Source organism: Polistes canadensis, unplaced genomic scaffold (assembly GCF_001313835.1).
Source record: "Polistes canadensis isolate GaletaPanama2010 unplaced genomic scaffold, ASM131383v1 scaffold_294, whole genome shotgun sequence".
NCBI lineage: Eukaryota > Metazoa > Arthropoda > Insecta > Hymenoptera > Vespidae > Polistes > Polistes canadensis.
Genome location: NW_014569841.1, coordinates 55,224 through 72,674, shown reverse-complemented (window position 1 = coordinate 72,674; position 17,451 = coordinate 55,224). Strand labels below are relative to the sequence as shown.

Here is a 17,451-nt window from a genome sequence, read left to right as displayed (position 1 = left end):
ATAAAAATTAGTATTCGTACCCGCCTACTATAGGTTAATCAGTGATGTTGAATGGAAAAAAAAGAAGAAAAGAAAATTAAAAAAAAAAAAAAAAGAGAACTACGAAAAAAGAAAAGAAATCTGTATTAATAAACATTTAATATTGCTGCATGTATATTTAAATATGATACGTAGATTCTGCCACTTTTAACCCTGTTACTTATATTTTTTTGATTTGTTGAAAACGACATTTAGATTTCGAATAAATCCTCTGTTTTTCAGTGGCCCCTCTACAGCTACCTGAAGTTTTAAATTTCTATATTTATATACATTTATTATAAATTATCCAATCAAAATTATAAAAAGAAAAGAAAAATCTTTTAATTTATTAACGTATCCGCAGGCATAAGACGTTTATTGATATAGATGTTTATTGTATAGTTACGTAAGACACATTTTGTTTAAAAAAAAAACAAAGAAAAATTAGCACAAGAACAATGAATGTGTTTGTTACTATGTTGATTGCATCAAAAAGATTTAGAATTACGGAAAAAAAAAAATAAAAATGTCAGAAAAGATAGTTTCACAATGCACAGTCTAAATGGTATTACATTTCCGTGCGATTGTGTGTGTGTACGTGCGCGAGTGTGAATATGAATGCTGTGTGAACCATATATAATTTGTTTAATAATCAGGAAAGAAGATATAATTCTGGTACGCTTAATATGCATCGCATTTTGTGGCTTTACGCAAATCATTGCATGTTCTCTTTTTCTTGTTTATTTTTTTTATTATTTTTTTATTTTTTTCCTCTGAGAAATATAATATAAGTATATTATGTATTATCGTTTATTCACATATTACGCTTTCGCAGTACCTAAAGAAAAATAAATTCGGAGCAGTAACTTTTAAATATTTCAACGTTTATTATATTATAACCATAGTTTGTTTTTACACCAGTAGTATAATTCACTGTATATCATTAATAACATTATAATATAATAATACTACTATATTTTATATAGCAAGAGAATCACGTTAGTTACAGATGCATTATATCTCGAGAGAAAAAGAAAAAAAAAGCACGCTTATTACAATATATTTTCTTGCACCCTAACGTTTTTCTATTTATCACGTATCAGCTTTGCTCTAAAACACAGTTTGTCGATTAGAAGAGCACTTTTTTAAGACGGTATGGGTAATACATTGTTTGTTTTTTATTTTTTAAATAACGAAACTTCCCCGCTCGTCGGCAAAATACGTTATTAGATTGTCTGCTATTAGATGAACTGTAACAATCACGCGAATTATGTTAATTTTTTATTATTTTTTCTCTCTCTCCCTTTCTAATCATCGACTTATCAATTTTCTTGTAAAACAAGATCCTACAAGTACAACCCCATTCGACATTATTTTAAATATCGAATATATAAAAAAAGAAACTCTTGTATGTGAATGATCTATTTTTTTTTTTTATTCTAATTCTATATTGCCACGTTATGCACTTAACCGCGTGTTTTCTTACAATCAAGCTTTACTTGCTATTATCTTAACGGCATCGTATAATGTATAATAATAATTTTTATTCTGTGCACATTAATGCACATTATACATGTAGATATATATATATATATATGTGAGATCACTTATTATATTCATTGCCAATAAGAAAAATAGAGTTTTTTTGTCATTAATTGTTTACTGTACTAATTAAGATAGAAATTCATTTTATCAACAAAATGTTCAATTTAATTGGCTTGAAAGGCATTCTTCTTTTTTTTTTTCTATCCTATTCTTATATTACATTTGCATTGTACTTACACGAAGGAAAAACAAAAAGAAAACACACCCACGCGTAATATTTTTAATACCTGCCACATTTTTATGATTATATATTCCTTTTCGAATCGATTTTAAAAAATGCTTAACAATTATTTGACGGGCGGGGAATACAATATAATTTTCTACTTCGTCCACATGATTGTGCGTAATTTAAAAAAGCGACGCTGCACTATTTCAATTATGTACCACCAAACTAGTACAGGATTGTTTATATATCACATTTTTAAACATTATAAATATATATGTATACACATTATCGTATCTTAAATATTCGAACGAGTCCTATTATATTTAACAAATTATTCGAAATAATTACGAGACAATTGATTAAGTTTACAATTATAGAACTAAACAATTTGTTTACACATAAAACTAATTTTATTCTATATTTTCGTAAAATCAATCCTTCCTTGCTTATACCACCAATTACAGGACACCCTGTATATTACTTGTTTGCTAAAAAATAATTTAAAATAATTGAAAGTTTCGTAAAAAAAAAAAAAGCGAAATAATTTATGTCAAATTTTGTCAATTTCAAATATTTCGAATAATTACGTGAATGCGATAATGTATATATACATAGTATACTATATATACATATATATATACCTATACAATAATTATTGGCTTGTCGCAAATAAAACTAATTTTAAGCCTAAAATTACGTTAATATTTAACTGCTCGTATTTGTTTAATTTTGTTATTATAATTATATCCGTAAATACACATACGTATAAGCATCGTAATTTCAAACGTTTATAATAATGCATAATTTTAAAAGACGCGTGCGCGTAAAATCATTTACAAATAACACCTAAAAACTCTCTCTCTCTCTCTCTCTCTCTCTCTTTCTCTTTTATCACTTTATATGCGTTGTTGTAGAAGACTATGTATTTCGCAGAAAACTAAATTCTGTGTATTGTTGTTCCTGTTGTTGATCTTGTTGTCGCGTTACTTTTTTCAATAACTTTGATGTCGTTATATATTTATAATCGTATAGATACTGGATGTATTAAAATAAAAGTGTTCCAGAAATTAGAAAGATAATATTTTACTCATTAAGCTGAGTAAACGATATTTTGGATGAATACAACCGAAAAAATGCTTACTAAGCTTAATGAGTTAGATAATACACTACCTAAATCTTAAAACACTCATCATTTTGTGAACATCCTGTATACATATATATTATATAATATATATATATATTATTAGATGGTAATATTTTGAAAACTTTGCACATTTGGTCTTTTGCATAAAAATAATTGTAGGAATTATAAATGGCATTGTGTCCGTTCGATTAAAAACACGAACGAAATTTGTACCGTATTATCAATTCCGATTCTAAATCTTTTCTTCGTTTTGTTTTATATTTTCTTAATAGTTTGTACAAAATCGGAATCGTCGAATTGTTTTTATAAGATCGTTATCCAATATTTCATGACTCGTACATAATATAATATTATGCGCTAATATGCAATTGGAATAATTCGAACGATTTTTATATCCATTGTCATGTACTTATGTAAAGAAAAAAAGTTATACTTCTTTTGGCGCGTTTTGGAAAGTGAAGTTAGATGCGACCGAAAAATTAACACCACGAAGTTGTCGATATTTACGATGCGCGCGCAAATTCAAGTTATTTTTCAGGTTATATTCGTTTTGGTACGCTAAAGAAGTATAAATTCTGTACATAAGTACACACATCAGTTTTTTTTTTCTTACATCGGCGATAATATAACAAATTAGTGTTGAAGATCGTTTCTTTTTATTATTTTTTTTATTATTAAACGTCGTTTAATACGAACACGATATTGCCGAAAATATTTTTATCTGGGACGATTGTTTTAAAAATCGTTTTGTCAAACATTCTTTTGGTATTAAAATAATATTCATAAATACGAAGTTATATATAAGTTCGGTGGATGATTATTATTAGATAAAAATATTTTATATTCGGCATTTAATATCGAATTAATGAATACTGCGTGTAAAACACTTTCTTTTTGTTTAATTAATATTGTTTTTTCTTCTGCCCTAATGCAATATATTCATCAGTAATTTGGCAATTTCTTTTTTGTTCTTTTTTTTTGTTTTCTTTTTTTTTAATATCATCGGCGATTAACTCTTTTTATAACGATGATTATTATAATAATAGAGATCGGTAGAAAAAATAACTTATTTTACAGCTCGCGTACATAGGATTATTTTTTGGTTTTGTTTTGTTTTGTTTGCTAAACTAAAATCATAATAATAATGTATGGTGTTTACGTTTTCTAAGGAAATTTTTGTCCTGGTCGATTGCATCGGATCGTGATCACGATTAAGAAAACTTTATTCAAATGATTTATTTGTGAAACAAATAACATGAATAACAAAAAGTGAAAAGATATTTTTTGTTGTTCCCACTTTTGAAAGTGTACTCAAGTGTAATTAACTTAAAAAAAAACATTGAATATATTCATGTTATATATTTCTTATCTGAATATTCTGTAGAAAATAACATAGACAAGATTATGATGTTAATTTAATGCGAAGTGTTTAAAAGAGTTTATCGATAATCAATATTCTAAAATGGGATGACGTGTGTACAGTAACTTACAAACATAAACTATACATATACATATAAAAATTAAATTTCGAAAATAATCGTTCGTTTTTAGAAATGAAAGAAAAAACAAAAAAAGAAGAAACATTTTGACGTAACAAGAATAAAATTCGAGGACGCTTTCAAAGGATCTTATTTTTACGTGTGTACGTGTGCGTGTGAATGTATGGGTATATGTTTAAATTAAATACGCGTAATAAAGAAAGATTTAGGACGGTAATTTAAATGTTAATTGTCAATAATAATTAATCGACTACGAGTTAATTAACTTGTGCATTATATGTGTGTGATCAACGATGCACTATATATATATTTTGTTCCTAATTCAAATGCCAATAAAGCCAATGACTATATACGGTATTATACTCTGTGTGCGCGCGTATAATTGACACTCGACGCATTTGCATTTTGTATATCCTAGCTAATATTTCAAGAAGCACACTATTTCGAAAATACGCACACGCGATTATTCTTCATTCGTATCTCTGTTAGATAATTGAATCAAAAGTTCCTGCGTTTATTGTCTTATAAACTGCATAATGAATTGTCTTTTCTTTTTTTTGTTGGAAAAAACGCATGAATTTTTGATTCACCCTAATACCAACGTTACATTTGCGCTTTTGCAACAGCATCCAAACAGGCAGCAACAATATTAGCAAAACAACAGCGTTACTTCGTACCGCCAATTATTAGTGACTCTTATTTATGTCGTACAAAAAATCTTTTTTATTCGAGTTAATCGAATTATATCTCGAATTAGAAGACATTTTCCTATCTAACAATAAGATTCACCTAATTCGCATTGCATAATCGAAAAGCGTATATAACGTTATCCTCAAACTTAGCACATTAAAAAGACGGAATAAGTTCTTCTTCTTTTTTTTCTCTTGACTTTTTCTCTTTCCTTTTTCTTTTTCTTTAACTTCCCAAAAAATACGATCGTGCATTTTTGTATTGTTAATATCTGTTTAAAAATCGAACGTTCGAAGACAAAACTCGGACAATCTCGAAGAACAATTGTTAGTTACTATATATTCTACTGTTTAAAGAAGGCCCCATCTTCCTCCTTCAACCTTACTATATATATATATACATATATAGTATGTATATGAACATAGCGCGCAGTACAAAAGGAGCTAATCGTATCGACATGTTACAACGAGGTTTCCATGTTAAGGTTGGTACGTCTACCATTAATCGATCTGCAATTAATCGTGTCTACCCTATCGGTGAAGCTTCTTCGTAAATTCGAACTACGACGACCATCCTTCGTATTATTTCTTCGTTCGGTTAATGATCTCGTCAGTGTAGTAGTAGTAGTAGTGTTGTTTTTCTTCTTATTATTATTAATTGCTTGAATATTATTTTCAACCGACCAACCAGAAGCTTCTTCATTTTCTCGATGATGTTGATCATCATCATCATCATCATCATCATCATCATCATCATCAACAGTAAAATGTTCTTTTACCACGAAAGAAGAATTAGTTCCATCGTTGGTGGTTGTAGGACGAATATCATTATTCAATACAATCGGTTGGGTTATGTTTAACGTTCTTCGTTGATCTGCCGTCGTGGTGAAACCATCATAAGGTGGAAAAGATACGCCATTTTTGTAACCAGGCACGTATACGTTTCCACTAGTTGTCGTTGACGACGACGACGCGTCGTAATTTTCAGGTTCGACCAATGGAAACGAATAATCAGCATCAACGGCAAATGTACGACGCCTGTGAATCTTACGAATATCTCTGTGACGTCTGTGTATGCCATCTCGTTCTGTAAACGATCGTCTAAGTTTAACCAACATTGGAACGTTCGATGAAGATATTTCCTCGTTATGATAATTTTGATTTCTCGTTGGTACCACGTTTTTACCACCGAACGGATCGTCAGGACATACTTCTTGAATCGGGCTAGCAAATATGAGTGTTCTGTAAATGATACAAAAATAATTTTCTATATAAATTAATCGAAAAATAAATTTATAATGTATTATAGGGGGATGGAAAAACAAAAGTTCGTGCAGTTTTGCAAATGAACATTTCCAAAGTAAATTTCTACGAAATAACTTTGAAAAGTAATCCATTATATTGCAGTTTCAATACAATAAACGCCATGTACTATTGATTCCACCCTGATATAATAAATTCGAGTTGTCTCTAAAACAAAAAGGAAAAAAATGGTATTCGTAGGTAACAGAAAAAAATTCACCTCGCATAATCGTATTTTTGTTCGGTAGGTGATGATTTATCTTTCCCAAAGGTAGAATTTTGTAAATGTTCTTTATCTTTGTCTCGTAAACTCAATGCGTTATTCAAATTGTCACCCGACAAACAGGCGTTGCGAGATTTTTCCTCGTTAAATTGAACAATCTCGTTATTCCTTTTATCGCAATCCAAATGAAGTTCCTCGAAACTTCTATCCAACCTTACGGTTTCCCAATCCTCAACGTGTTCTAATTCCTGTGCGGTGGTCATTAAAGTATATCGACGTTTGTTTTGTTTGAGAATCGATTTCAAACAAAAATAGGTCCTAGACACCGGTATTTTTCTGCGTACTTCATCGGACCTTGGATTCACGGTCACCCTGCAACGCGAAGTACTCTGTTGCTGTTCAACAAATCTTTTAGGTATTGCACCTTTCGATTCGGAATTATTTGATTCAGTAATAACATTGTTATCAATAGATTCGTTCGTTATAATAGGCGAAACTTCTTCATCTATAATCGTTTGAAAATGATTTCTCGATGCAGTATCGAATTTCTTTTGAAAAACGTTATTCAACGAACTCGTAATATCTTCTTCTAAAATATTCTCAAAACTTTTATAATTTGTTTTGGAAGTAGAGGGATAAGGACTTACTTCTTGACCTATTTCCGAACGTAATCGTAAGTTTGGCTCGGAAATATCTCGTTTGAATTTTCGCGAAGGGCGAACTAATTTTTTCATAGTTCTACCACCATTATCACCACCATCATCTACCACCATTATTTCGTTAACGTTCATTTTGTCCGTAATATTGGAACACGCGTAAGGACTTTGTTGACCACACGAACATGACACAGGTTCGAGATTATTTGTAATATCGTTATGGCACGTCGAACTACTAGGAATACACGTAGAATCCAAAGTAACATAAGTGGAGTGATGATCTTCTATCTGATCGGTTGGATTAGTTCCTTGTACGTTTTCTGACTCGTTAGAAATTGTATGACAAGGACATTGGCACGTTGGTTCGATTTCAACTCTGAGATCTTTTATTTCTTGTTGAACCGATGATGAGAAAGTTCCAGGTATATTGTTAGTTCCTAATTCAGCTCTTTCGTAAAGTAGAGCTTCCGAATAACTAGGAACTATTCCCATATCGATCTCGGATTCGGTTCCTGGTTCTGTTTCGGTCTGTCGAGTTTCTACGCTAGGTCGTGCAGCCGGTTCCATGAGGAGTGCTTCGCTATAACTTGGTGCTAACATGTAGGATCCTGGCTGACTCAATTGACTGGTGGAAGTACGTATTGGCTCGGCACCTATTGGAGTATCATAGTTCACTCCAAATAGTTTAGTCACCTAACCAACAAAATCACACACACAATATAAAAAATAAATCAAAATAAATCTTATATATCCTTCTAAAAAAATTATTAAAAAATACTTTCCCAAAGATGGGATCGAACAATAACTAGCAGCACGAGAAGCGAGAGCGCTACTACTTACGCTAACGCGCCACTTCAGAGAACAGTCGCATTTAAGATAATTTGTATACAAAAAATTGAAAACTTTAAAAGCATTTTTCTCAAAATTGGCTTCGCATTTTGATAAAATACTTTAGCACGTTAACACCCTAAAGGTATACTACTAATATATCAAAGCTCGTTAAAATCAGTGAGGGCACAACCGTAAGGTCTCCTTGTAAATATTACCTGATAGTCGGCGTATTGCGTATTGTATTCTATGATTACTCTCAAGGGCCAACTAAGTAGGAGAGCACTAAGGCACCAATAAACGTAACGATTGGTAAACCATGGTTTACCAAGGACGGCTACTAAAGTAGTGGGATTTAGATTACAACCAAGTTCCAAACCTTCTCTCATTTCCATATAATCATCCCTTAATTCCTATCCAAAAAGAAAAAGAAAACGAAAGTGCAAAGATAATTCATTTGAAAATCGATTATATTCGATGAATTATGAAGTAACGTACTTGTTCAGCGAAGAACCTTGACCTGGCTTCCTCGAACTCAGTCGCCGATCTCATGTTTGAAAAAGCGAAGCCCTTGGTCAATGCAATTTTCGTGATAGGTACTTTTTGATCGGGCACCAGTTCCTTGCTGATATCCTTCACCCCACAATAATCGTAGTAATAAAAGGAAGTTGCCGCGTGTGTGTTAACCCTTTCGTAGTAAACCTAATCCGAGAAAATGAATTAGCACGGTAAGTAAGTAATGTCACGTTTGTTTTTTTTTAACTTGAAAAAAAAAAAGGGACACGTGTTTTTAGCAAATGTTTTTTTTTTACATATTAAGGCGAAATAATAAACGCAACGTTTGTTCGAATCGTTTATTTTGTTCGTGTTTTGTTTGTTTGTTAAAGCAGCCGTTTTCTTTTTTCTTTCTAACCCCCGTCCTACCTGAGTCGTCGTATAATTGTCTCCGTTTCTATATCGGGTGATTTGCCGTTTCCTACGTACATAATGATAGGAAACGGCCTTCCACCAGATAGTAGGTTGTACCAGCCTCAGTTGATTTAATTTCATGAGTACACAGTCTTGGCTCTCCGCGTGGGACAGATCGATTCTAATCGGGGAATGGTAACACTCCACAAGGTATACGAGATAAAGCATTCCCATAAAGGCAACCTACAATAACAAAACAACCAATTAATTATGCACATTAATCATAATGGATATAGATGACTAGTATAATAATATACCTACTGGAATATATATATAACCATCGTCACAGGGAGACACGTGTTTAGTACTTTTGATGAGGTACTTAGAGAAATTGATCACAACCTAAAAATACATTTCCTTTTATTACGAAATATATATATAATATGTTTTTTAATATTAGGATAATAAACACCAAAAGCTCGTGAGTAGTTTATTGTGATATAAATTACATAATGGATTGTTTTGTGTCGAATTAACTTTGGATTCATTTTATATTAGTTACTTTGGTTAATATCGAATACTTTGGTTAATTTAAAAAAAAAAAAACACGAACTTTTGATTTATTCTATAATATAATAAGAAAATTAATAGATAAAATAAAAATACATATACATCGTACAATTAACGAATATAATATTACATGTAAATGTTATTATTCATTGTAAATTGTACCTTGGTAACGTTGGCGCATCTACACCATGTAACTGCAGCGAGGCATCCATATATCAATACTGAAAGTACTAAACACTTGCAATTCGGTTCCTTCTGCAACGCTCCGCAAAACGTTTGAGAAACTGGTTGTTGCTGTCAATAGAAAACAAAATGTTCTATACCTAGAGAAAAATACAGTTATCCTGTTTATACGATATCATCGATTTCACTCTGCAAGACGTATAATATAATCGATAACACGAACAACGCAATGTTTATTAAGTAAATACATCGAGTAAATTCATCGTTAACCGAACTATTTCGATCTAACTATCCTAAGGGAAAATATATTATGTTCGATCGCGTTTCTCGTAGATTAATTGTAACAAAAAAGAAATAAAAAAAAGAAAATCGTTTAAAGAATGAGTCTCCTTTCTATCGCAACTTCAAAATGATTTTGTTCTAAAATTATTCGTAGAATTGAAATTTGTATAGAAAAATACATAAAATAATTATATATATATATATATTATTTAATGATTTTTATATATATATTAATTATATTTTTATATTTCAAATTATTTATATAAAACAAAGTGATCGTTTGAAACTTACCACTTCGTTTTCTCGATTCATCGTCGAATAATCGAAACAATTTTCGAGTTGTATAACGATTATACATCAGTATCCAAATCGTGACATATCACGCGATTATATCTTACACGGGGATTTGTCTTCTCTCGTTGCTCGTACAAAGGTGGAGGGTCATCCCGTGAATATCACGATAACCGACAAACTTTCCTAGACGTCAGCTAGAAAAACAGGACCAATAATCTACAAACTTTTAGTTATTTCCCCTTTCATCCCTCCACCCTTCTTTACATTTATAAACCACCCACGCAAAAAAATATATTCTATCCTTGCTATTAATTTATTTTATTTTTTCTTAAGTATGAACGTGTGTGTTTAATGAACCGTTAGTGTTCGTGTTTTATATTATTAACGAGCATTTAAAATTTCAAAGTTTGACGATTTAAAAAGAAAAAAAAAAGAAAACTAAACTTTCATCCAACTATATTTATTACATTAACATGAAAATCGCGTGTTATATATTAGATTAATTGATAAGAATTATAAAACAGAGAGAGAGAGAGAGAGAGAGAGACATGAAAAATACAAAAAAAAAAGAAATAAAAATATGTGGGAGACAGTGTTCGTGTTATTTAGCATATACAGTGAGTTCGATGCTGTAGATTTATATAAAGTAGTATTCCCAAGGATTCATTCAGTTTTAAACGATATCATTTCAATGAAAATAAATTTTGTAATAATTGAAAATGAAAGAATAAAAACAAAATAAACAAAAACAAAAAGAAAAGACAAAGGGAAAAAAGAAATCTAGATAATTTACTTTTTTATTATATATAAAAAAAAAACTATTACATATAAACGTAATTATATATTTATTATTTATTATAATCATCATCATGTGTTCGATCAACAACATCGATTGACATAACTCTCATTGTATTACACGAGCAACAAAATATTCGTCTCGTTTATCGAATTTCTTAACTTACATTATTATTAATATTATTATTATTATTATTATTATTATTATTATTTCTCTATCTCATGAAAAAGTTACACAAGAAGACACGGATAGGAACCATCTCACGGAACACGCCTCACGAGGAACTCAAATAACTAGGATTCCCATCGGCCCGCCCATCTCTTCACTGAAACTAATGTACGTATGCATGTATGTGTATGTGTATGTATATACATGAGAGAAAAAATAAAAAAAGAGAGAGAGAGAGAGAGAGGGAGAGAATGAAGAGTAGCGCGCGCGTATTATAAATTTTGATATAAAGCATAGTTAATGTACAACAAACAATATATCGAATAGTATCCATCGATGGGGGTCTGTTCAACAACATTTTAACCTTTGCAAATATTTTTTAACCATCTACTTAATCGAACCAAAATTTATCGTTAATACGAATACAAATAACCGTAGGTATATACGAAAGAAAAAAACAAAAAGAAAATGAATTTATTGTGAGAAAGAAAGAAACAAAATATTCTAAGATAAAGTAAAGAAATTGAAGATTTTTACCAAAACAATTGTCCACTTCATGGCGTTGTCCAAGATAAAATCGTTTGGCATGATGAAAGAGTAAGTGAGACAGCGATAGAAAAAGAGAGAGTGAGAGAGAGAGAGAGAGAGAGAAAGAGAGAGAAAGTAAATGTTTCATGAACGAAAAGTAAAAAAAAACCTCGTTGAAATGTAATTTCGTTCGAATAATACTCCTTATTATAATTGTAAGAAAATTAGTTAGGAGGACGCACCATGGGGATGCACAACACCATGAGACACACCAGGAAAGGACGCAGATACTTGCGGAAGGTTTCGCGACAACTGCACGCGTCCCTTCCTCTTCTGCCCTAGCGACCCTTTAGTCCGCGAGAGACGACACCCGCCGCGCCGGCGTCGAACACCCTCTTCCCTCTCTTTGTATCCACACCCTCCAAATCATCATCCCCCATGCCATCGACAGTGACGCAGGAAAACCATCACAGATAACGGAATTCTTCGTTCGGATACTCCAGACAAAGATTTTCGGCTTTTTTAAATCAAATCATTTGACAACGAGTTATTAAGATTTATTTTCAAATATAATTATTCAGAATAATTTGAAAGAAATGATTTTTTTTTCAATTATTTTCTTCCTTTTATTCGTATATAGTATTAAGTTCGTTAATAGTATTTAGTAGATTGTTTAAATTTCTTTTAGATACAAAATAATAGAAAAAAAAAAGAAAAACCAAAAGTATGGAATGTTACGATTAAATATTTGTAATAAACGTTTAATACATTTTTCATAATACACATTTTTACATTAATTAACTCGATCCTCATAAAAAAATTCTTTTATAATATTATATTTGAAAAAAAAAAATATATTAGACAAAAAATTGATTACGCGATCGTACCTACGCATGTGTATTCCCATTTTAATACGTTTCAATGTATAATGAGTGAGTCAAGATGGAAAAGGGGGAAGAAAAAAAATAAAGGGAACTAGTCCATAGGATCTTTTATACATACACTTTTTTCTCCTTTGTTTTATGGAACCTCGTGCTGTCGACCCTTGTATTTCTCTCTCTCTCTCTCTCTTTTCTCACCCTCCATTGAACTTCATCCCTGTAGTATCCGATGGGGGATGCTGGGAACGTTCGAAGATTTCTCGAGTGAATTCTTCTAAACTACGTGAACGAGAAAATTGACGATATTTGCCTAGAAAAACTTTTTCTTTTTTTTCTCTCTTTCTAGGAAAATCAAACAGTGTGTATATATATATATATATAACCATATTATATATATACTTATGATATATAACATGAGGATCAAATCGATATCGTGAAAAAATTTGTTTAATAAATTAAGGAAAATTTTTGACATATTAGAAAAAGGGTTTAATGTAAATTTGGTTTTATAATAAACCAATCTTCTTTTATGCTTAATAACATTCGCTTATCGATCGATTACTGAAATGGTTTATCACGTCAACCGTATACCGTCAATGGTTACCGTCCTGTAAAATATTGGACAGCTATACTGATCGATGTTTCAATGATACTTACTACCTCGATCCTCATACCTACATGAAATTTACGATTCGTTTGGAATCATTGGATTATCTTCTACGGAAAAAATAATATATATATTCTGAAACATCGTATCATTTCTAATCCCTAACAATTTTGATGATGCAATATTACATCTTTTGCAATAAACATTTTGTGATGTTATAAGCTCGTTAATGTATTCCGTATTGTTGATCTCGTAATATCACGTATACTAAAAAAAGAAAAAGAAAAACGATAGTTAACGTGCATCAATTTCAATTGAAATTTATTGCAATAACCGTGTTTGGAAATATATCGTACGAAAAATAAAACGTATCTATTTTTGGATTTGTTGTTGTTGTTTAATAATTAATTAGATGCATTTTTAAAAAAGTTATTTAATTATTCGTTCGAAAGATTTAACGGGAATATTGTTTGATTTTATTTTTGGAAAGACAAAAAATTGCATAAATTATGTTTGTCAATCTTATTAAACGTAAGAGAATTTTGTGTATCGTCTTTTACTGGGAAAGGATCGTTGGAAGAGAATAAAAATAAGTTTTGGCGCCGTTCCGACGGTTATCTATTGATTATAATTTGAGAAGATAGTATCCAAGTCCTGCGTACGTAAATACGTATCATGTATCCGTGAACTTTCGAAGAAATCTGAATTTTCGAATAGAAAATCTTTTATTTGATTTTAATTAAATAAAAAACAAAACAAAACTTCGCATGAAACTATCAGAATAATATATCAAATAAAGTAGAAAATATCGAAAAACGATTGGAATAATTTCATTTGACATATTTTTTAGAAGACAAGAAGAAGACGAAAAAAAAAAAAAGAAAAAAGAAATTTGTTCGTATGATAAACAACATCGAGTGTTCTTCTTCTTCTTCTTCTTCTTTTATCGATTGATTAAGGTATCCCTGTAGATGATGAGCAGAAAAGCGTTAGTATCGAACGTGTGTTACTAAATAACCCACGTTGTTACCATCGTATACACTTTCTTTGCTTAATCGTACGCACGTAATCGCGCGTCATTGCGGAAATTTATGTCTGCACGGTTACACTTACAGTATGAAGGTCATTGAATATATATCGTGGTATTTCGTATCGTTAATATTATGATTAATAACAAATTTTTTTACCCCGTTGGATTATTAAATATTCAATATAATTATTATAATATATATATATATATATATATATTAGAAAGAAAATTATGCATCGATAAATATGTGTGATGGATGTAGTTTTTATTATAATTAAATAAAATATATAAAAAGAAAGGAAAATACATAGATTTGTGCATAAATTTATCAAATATCGACAAAATTTCACTTTTTGGACGATGTCCAAAACCGCATTCCATCTATAGACCAAATTCTTTGTCGGTGAACAACGCCCATTGATTTTAAGGAAACGTCTATATATATATACTCCTTCGATATAGAACCTTCGCTATATAATAATTGAATTATTATTAATAGCAAGTTAAAATTATAATTAATTGAGATCTATTGAAATTTTGTTATCAAATACAAATTGTTTCAAAAGAAATATTTTAAATATCAATTAATCACAATGTGATTCGCTACTTTCGAAATATATCTATTTTATATTAAGATTAAGTTTAATAGAAAGTTATGTCAGTTTTTGAATGAAAAAAAAGAAGTAATACATTTTCAATAAATTTTTAATAATATTTATCGAACAATATCATTTTCATAGTTATTAATGACCTGTTATTAATGTGATGATTATTTGTTAATTTCGCTTAAGTAGAATGACTTATTTTTGGAGACGAAAAATTCATTATCGCGCAGAACTTTCCGGTCGACTAGTAAATCGTATATATAGGGTGTCTCGGGGTCTTCCGGCTAAACTACGTAAATATATTCTTATGTATATATGTTACAGGCAATGTATATATATTTCGGAGAAATTTTCAATTTCGTATCTAACTACTCTACGTTTCCTGTAAATTAATTAAATATATTGAAATAATTATATTTCAGGGTTTAAATAATGAAACATTTTTCGTAGACAATATTTTCTTTTATTTTATATTAAGTTTCTTGAACACGATCTACTGGTTTGTATTATGTACCATAAAGAAAAGAAAAATCTTCTCTCTAGCAGTAATTAAATGGTTTTAATTAAAAATGGCAACCTGTTTTCTTTTTTTCATTACGACAGAGGTTAACGCTCAAAAACTTATTTGCATTGTTATATATAAGAATCATTAAATATAATTATAATATTATAATATTATTAGTTGCTGAAGAAGTCCCAATAAAGGGACGAAACTTAAGTCCAACTTAGTTAAATTAAGTTCTACTTCTTTTTTATGTCCAAGTTCCCTGTGATACCTTATCAACAATTATAATTTTGGACGAGAGAAATAACTAATTAAATAAATAATATTCTAATATTTTCTAAATCTAAATTTCATTCTAATATTACAAATATTATAATAATCAGTATAAAAATCTTAGAATTTGTTTTTATCTTCCAAAAAATAATATAACTATAAATAGATTTTTAAAGTGAATCACACACAGCGTTTATAACTAACCATCCAATCGAATGATACCGTTACCGGAAGTTAAAAATCGACCAATCGTTATCGAGAAAACCAATTTCTTCTAGTCAAATTTAAAACAGCAATTGTTTCGGCAACTGAATATCTTGTACATTCGTTATACTCTTATAAAGTACAAATTGGTGCTAATATTCAGAACGTAAGAAAAATGGAAGTTAAAAAAATACATGAATTTATGGAATTGGTTGGACGCCTTAAGGTAATAATTATTAATAATTAAAGTCATTATCAAATGTGTCTATTGTTGGAAATATATGAACACTAAAATTCTGTAATATGTTTATTATAATAGATAAATGTTTTTATTTGTGTGTGGTACACTTATGCCATTGATAACCAAATGTTTTCTCGTTTAATAGATTTAATTATGTAATAACAAACTAACCTAACCTATTTTATCATTTTCATTTTGCCGCTTGTTTCTCTTATATTTTTTTCAGCACATGAAAAGAACAGGATGGGTAATAAGAAACATTCCTGATCCGGAAACAATAGCAGGACATATGTACAGGATGGCCATTCTTTCTTTATTAACAGATAGCAATAATAATTTGGATAAAAACAAGTAAGAAATTCATTTATATTATCTTTTTTCTTTTATTTTGTCTATTGTTGGAAAATTCAGCATTATTCGTTGTTTGTGCATCCCATATTAGATACACCATTTACAAGATTCACTAATAGAAAGTACATTGTAATATTATTTTTAGAATATTGCAAATGACAATAATTCATGATTTAGCTGAATGCATTGTTGGAGATATAACACCTTTCTGCGGTGTCTCTCCTGAAGAAAAACATAAACGAGAAGATGCTGCAATGGAAGAAATCTGTCAACTTTTAGGCGACAAAGGGCCAACTATATTACAAATGTTTCGTGTAAATTTAATTTTCTTATGACTCATCTATTTGATATATCTTAAATGATTTTTCTTAATAGTATTTTAAAAATAATGATTTTTTATATGATTATCTTTATTTTGTATATATAGGAATATGAAAGACAAGAATCTCCAGAAGCTCAATACGTAAAAGACTTGGACAGGTTGGACTTAATTATGCAAGCGTATGAATATGAGAAACGAGATAATATTCCTGGCCAATTACAGGAATTTTTTACATCGTCAGTAGACAAAATTAAAAATCCTTTCGTCAACAAGATTGCAACAGAAATTATTATCGAAAGAAATCGTTTATTTCCCAATTTAAGTGAAACCGAATAACAAAGTTGATTATAAAATACATTTCATTTTTATACGCATAAGTTTAATATACCATTTAACATACTAATTTACAGTTTTTATTATACATAGAAACTGTACTACTTACTATTTTATAATTAATTTAAGTAACAATGAACGTAACCTTTTTCTATGTTCAATTAATTAAAACGTTACTTTTAATATTATTTTTATTGATAGAACAAGTTGAAAAAAAGAATTCAAATTACAAAGCAAAT

General features: G+C 29.9%; 3 protein-coding genes across 5 annotated transcripts in view; 2 read left to right on the top strand and 1 right to left on the bottom strand.

The window, feature by feature from the left end:
* The window catches only part of LOC106791277 (Golgi resident protein GCP60), a gene marked incomplete in the record, with an annotated part of 2,645 nt that extends 2,174 nt beyond the window's left edge, over nt 1-471 (top strand). The window contains 1 exon segment of the mRNA XM_014756798.1: nt 1-471.
* A 958-nt stretch (nt 472-1,429) lies between these two features.
* Nucleotides 1,430-12,206, bottom strand: LOC106791276. Of its 3 annotated transcripts, XM_014756797.1 has the most exons (10): nt 12,103-12,191; nt 11,870-11,884; nt 10,366-10,562; nt 9,772-9,903; nt 9,361-9,441; nt 9,055-9,282; nt 8,629-8,832; nt 8,349-8,543; nt 6,644-7,995; nt 1,430-6,363 (listed from the first exon to the last, which is right to left on the bottom strand). In XM_014756797.1, the coding sequence occupies exons 3-10, from the start codon at nt 10,384-10,386 to the stop codon at nt 5,583-5,585; spliced, it is 2,994 nt and encodes a 997-aa protein (XP_014612283.1). In that variant the 5' UTR covers nt 10,387-10,562; nt 11,870-11,884; nt 12,103-12,191; the 3' UTR covers nt 1,430-5,582. The 3 variants fall into 3 exon arrangements, with proteins under 3 accessions (XP_014612283.1, XP_014612282.1, XP_014612281.1); XM_014756796.1 differs by lacking the exon at nt 11,870-11,884 and having other exon boundaries at nt 12,103-12,206; XM_014756795.1 differs by having other exon boundaries at nt 11,870-12,197.
* A 3,818-nt stretch (nt 12,207-16,024) lies between these two features.
* On the top strand, nt 16,025-17,282 carry LOC106791274 (HD domain-containing protein 2). The gene is made up of 4 exons (XM_014756792.1): nt 16,025-16,191; nt 16,433-16,557; nt 16,703-16,871; nt 16,985-17,282. Exons 1-4 carry the CDS (start codon nt 16,141-16,143, stop codon nt 17,213-17,215), a joined length of 576 nt encoding a protein of 191 aa, XP_014612278.1. The 5' UTR covers nt 16,025-16,140; the 3' UTR covers nt 17,216-17,282.
* The last annotated feature ends 169 nt before the right edge of the window (nt 17,283-17,451 follow it).